General features: G+C 49.0%; 1 protein-coding gene across 1 annotated transcript; it reads right to left on the bottom strand.

Annotated features, from left to right (window-relative positions):
- Positions 1-1,804: 1,804 nt before the first annotated feature.
- Positions 1,805-2,752, bottom strand: LOC123375482 (olfactory receptor 52R1-like). Its single transcript, XM_045026396.1, has one exon. The coding sequence runs from the start codon at positions 2,750-2,752 to the stop codon at positions 1,805-1,807; it is 948 nt and encodes a 315-aa protein (XP_044882331.1).
- Between the last annotated feature and the right edge of the window lie 1,291 nt (positions 2,753-4,043).

The raw sequence follows: 4,043 nt of genomic DNA, 5'->3' as shown, positions 1-4,043 counted from the left end.
GAGGGAACTGGGATTGTTTAGTCTGCAGAAGAGAAGAGTGAGGGGGGATTTGATAGCAGCCTTCAACTACCTGAAGGGGGGGTCCCAAAGAGGATGGAGCTCGGCTGTTCTCAGTGGTGGCAGAGGACAGAACAAGGAGCAATGGTCTCAAGTTGCAGTGGGGGAGGTCTAGTTTGGATATTAGGAAACACTATTTCACTAGGAGGGTGGTGAAGCACTGGAATGGGTTACCTAGGGAGGTGGTGGAATTTCCATCCTTCGAGGTTGTTAAGGCCCAACTTGACAAAGCCCTGGGTGGGATAATTTAGTTGGTGTTGGGCTTGCTTTGGACTAGATGACCTGCTGAGGTCTCTTCCAACCCTAATATTCTATTATTCTATGATTCTAAGAGAAGGCTGAAAACTGAGCTGTGTGGAAACCTGTTTTTCTGGCTGTAGTTTTTAACTGTTTATTTAATAAATTCTTCCTGTTTAAGAAGGACTGAAACTCCACTGATCACGACACACAAATAGTCTCACTGCATCTAACACAACCCAGGGGAGCAATGCCAGTTCATGGTCAGAGCAATGGTGCTGGGCGGGTGCGGGGCAGTCAGGACTCTCAGTTCCTATTCTCAGCTCTGCCACTGTCTCATTGTGTGGTCTTGGGTAAAATCACTTTATCTCTTCATGGCTCAGTCCATCGATAATATGGGGATAACGCTGCCTAGCGGCCTCGCTAAAGAGCTTCTAGACGTCGTGATCAAAAGTGTCACGCAGAGGGTATGTCAGACTCAGCTTCACTGTTCAGCTTCAGCCCCTGGGCAATGGGTGCCCTGTAGTTCTAGATAAGATGCCATTTTTATGAGTATATACCTGGCTAATGGTAGCTGTGCCAATTATCTCCCTCCCTGTGGGGCACCGAAGCCATCCCAGACTCTGCTCAGAATCCCGCCTTCACAGCTAATGCAGGGGACCATCCTTCCGCCTCCCTCAGCTGTTGTCCTCCTAGCTTCAAAGCTGATCCCTGGCCCTGCCCCGGAGGCCTGGATTAGGACAAAGGTCTCCCAGCCAATCCTCATTGCAGGGACCCTGCCTGCTACAGGCTCCCAGTTGGGAGGAACAAAAGGGAACCAAAAGCTAAAGAAATAAGCCACACAAGGGTCTCTGCCCCCAGGACTTTGTAGCTGAGCTTAAGGGCCCAGAAGTTCACCCGCCTGCAACACAACCGTGGTTCCAGCCCCCAGCTTCTTTTACACAGCTTCCTGGCTTCCCTCTCTGCTTCTCATCCCCCTGTCAGCCCCAGCACTGCGTCCCTGCAGCAGTTCCTGTCCCAGCCCAGAAGCAGAGGGAATGCAGCTGGGTGAGGAGGAAGGTCGAGATGATCCAGAAAGTTGATGGGGTTGGGGAGGAAAGGAGAGAGCAACAGGGCTGTGACTCTGGGGAAAGGGGCAGAACAGAGGTGGGGTCGTGGAGGAAGAGGTGGAGCATGGAGCGGGGCCTTGTGGGAATACTTGGGACAGGGGGAGGGGCCTTGTGGAAAGAGGTGGGTCTGGGGACAGGGCCTCAGGGAATAGTCAGGGAAGGAAATGTGGCCTCAGTGGTCCAGTTACCAGCAATTAGAATGGTGCCAATCCTGTAAGTCAGTGAGTTGTACACAGGCCGATTCCTCAGTTTGTCAGGCTGACACAGCACAGTAAGGCCAGGAAAGGGATTAATGTCACTGTGACTGTCCAGTCAGTGATTCAGGGAAGAGGGCCAGCACCAGGTCACCAGGCAGCTCTGCACAGAGCTCGGTCTCAGAGCCAGAGCACCAGGAGAAAAGTTTAGGCCCCTTTATGAGTGAAGAGCCGGAGCAGCCTGCCCCGGATCTGTTTGGTCCTCAGCCCGTAGATGACGGGATTTAGCACAGGGGGCATCAAGAGGTACACACTGGCAATGAGAATGTGGAAATGCCGAGGCACATTCTGGCCAAACCGGTATGTGAGGGAGGAGAAGAGACCTGGGATGTAAAACGCTAAAATAACAAAGAGGTGGGAGCTGCAGGTCCCAAAAATCTTGAGCCGGGCGTCCTTTGTGGGGAGGCTGAAGATGGCCCTGAGGATTTGGGTATAGGACACGGTGATAAAAATCACATCCAGACCCCTGACACAGAATAGTACGAAGAGGCCATAGTAACTACTGACACGGGTGTCGGCGCAGGCCAGATTCACCACGGCGATGTGTCCGCAGTATGGTTGGGGGATGATGTTGGTTCTGCAATATGGCCACTGCCTCGCCAAGATGGGAATGGGCAATATGACCACACAGCTACGCAGCAGCACGGCAAGGCCAATCTTGGCCACAACGGGGTTTGTCAGGATGGTGGAATGTCTCAGCGGATCACAGATGGCCACGTAGCGATCCAGAGCCATAGCCACTAGGATCCCAGACTCGATCTCAAAGAAGCAGTGAATGAAGTACATCTGGGTGAGGCAGGCACTGAAATGGATCTCCCTGGAATTGAACCAGAAGATGCTCAGCGATTTGGGCAGTGTAGATGTAGTCAGGACCAGGTCAGTGACGGCCAGCATGCAGAGGAAATAATACATGGGCTCATGGAGGCTCTGCTCCATCTTCACGACGAACAGGATGGTGAAGTTCCCCAAGACGGCTATGGCGTACACGGTGCAGAAGGGGATGGAGATCCAGACATGGGCTGCCTCCAGGCCAGGAATGCCCAGCAGGATGAAGGTGGAGGGGTTGGTGAAGTCAGTTTTGTTAGGATCTGACATGAAGTAGGGGAGAAGGTGTCCAACTCTTAGACAGAACAGAGTCTCCTTCATGTACCGTACGTTCCCCTAACTTCCTGTATGTGCCCAGGATCTAGGGTGATGGTTGCAGTAAATATTCCTGTATGGAGAGACAATATTAATTTGAGACATTAAATGTAGCATTGGAGGCTTTTCTAATGGGTGAAGCAGATTGGTTGCTCTTCACACACTGAAAAATGACATTTTCATTATTCAGGTAAATTAATTGTGAACACATAACCCTTTTAATGCCAATTCCATATTTTATGGTGTCCCCTGCCTTTATAATTCCTATACATTTGATGTGGGAAACCTTAATAGGCACCAACAGGAAACAAGAGTGTGAATACTGGTTATCCATCATTGTTCCTTAGTGCAACAAAACCCATGCTAGAGAGTCCATGCTCAAGGGAGTTCCCCATTCACCTAGTTGCTCAAACTCTGAGAGTGGAAAAAAAAGAAAAGTTTTGACACAACATGTACCAGAGAGAAAAAACTCAACTAAAAGACACATCAGGAGAAAGACCTGGGCATCATTGATAGCAGCACAACTTAAACAACTGCTCATTCACAGCAGTGTCCAAAACAAAGACAATGATGGGATGCCTAAGGAATGGGATGGAGAATACCTTACTCTGGACATGCGCTCAGTTTTGGACACCCAGTCTCTATGAAGGATATAGCTGATAGAAAGGGGATTTCTGTGACAGGCTATTAGAATTGCGGAGGCTGCCATATGTGGACTGAAAAGTCTGGGACTGTTTAGTTTAGAGAAGAGACAAAGAAGGGGGCTTATGATAGAGGAGAGGAAAATAAAGAATGGGACAGATTACATTCAAGTGGACAAATAGAGAACAGTTCCCAACCAGTCATATCTATGGACATTTTGTGTTTCAAAAGGGCTAATTCTCCTCAGGTGAAGCAAATTATCAACAAAACTGATTGGGAGGAAAAATTTTGAGAGAAAAAGTGAATGAGAATTGGGTGTTCTTTATGAAGAGTTTATTAGGCAGCTTAGAAGCCACAATTCCTCAGTCAAGAGTGTACACAACTTTGGCTAAAACTTCTATTCAGTGGCAAAATGAAGGCAGGAGTTAGGTGGGAAAAGCAATACACACACACACACACACAGAGAACTGGCTCTGTAATCTAGCAGAGAAAGGCAGAGCAACACCCAATGGCTGGAAGATGAAGCCAGACAAATACCAGCTGAAAGTAAGGGCCAAATTTTTAGCCCTGTGCGTGATTAATGTTTGGAACAAACTGCAAAGGG

Source organism: Mauremys mutica, chromosome 1 (genome assembly GCF_020497125.1).
Source record: "Mauremys mutica isolate MM-2020 ecotype Southern chromosome 1, ASM2049712v1, whole genome shotgun sequence".
NCBI classification, from domain to species: domain Eukaryota; kingdom Metazoa; phylum Chordata; order Testudines; family Geoemydidae; genus Mauremys; species Mauremys mutica.
This window is presented reverse-complemented; position numbering and strand designations above follow the sequence as displayed.

Excerpts from the sequence above, each read along its gene's own strand:
- LOC123375482 (XM_045026396.1), bottom strand. The coding sequence starts at position 2,752 with ATGTCAGATCCTAACAAAACTGACTTCACCAACCCCTCCACCTTCATC.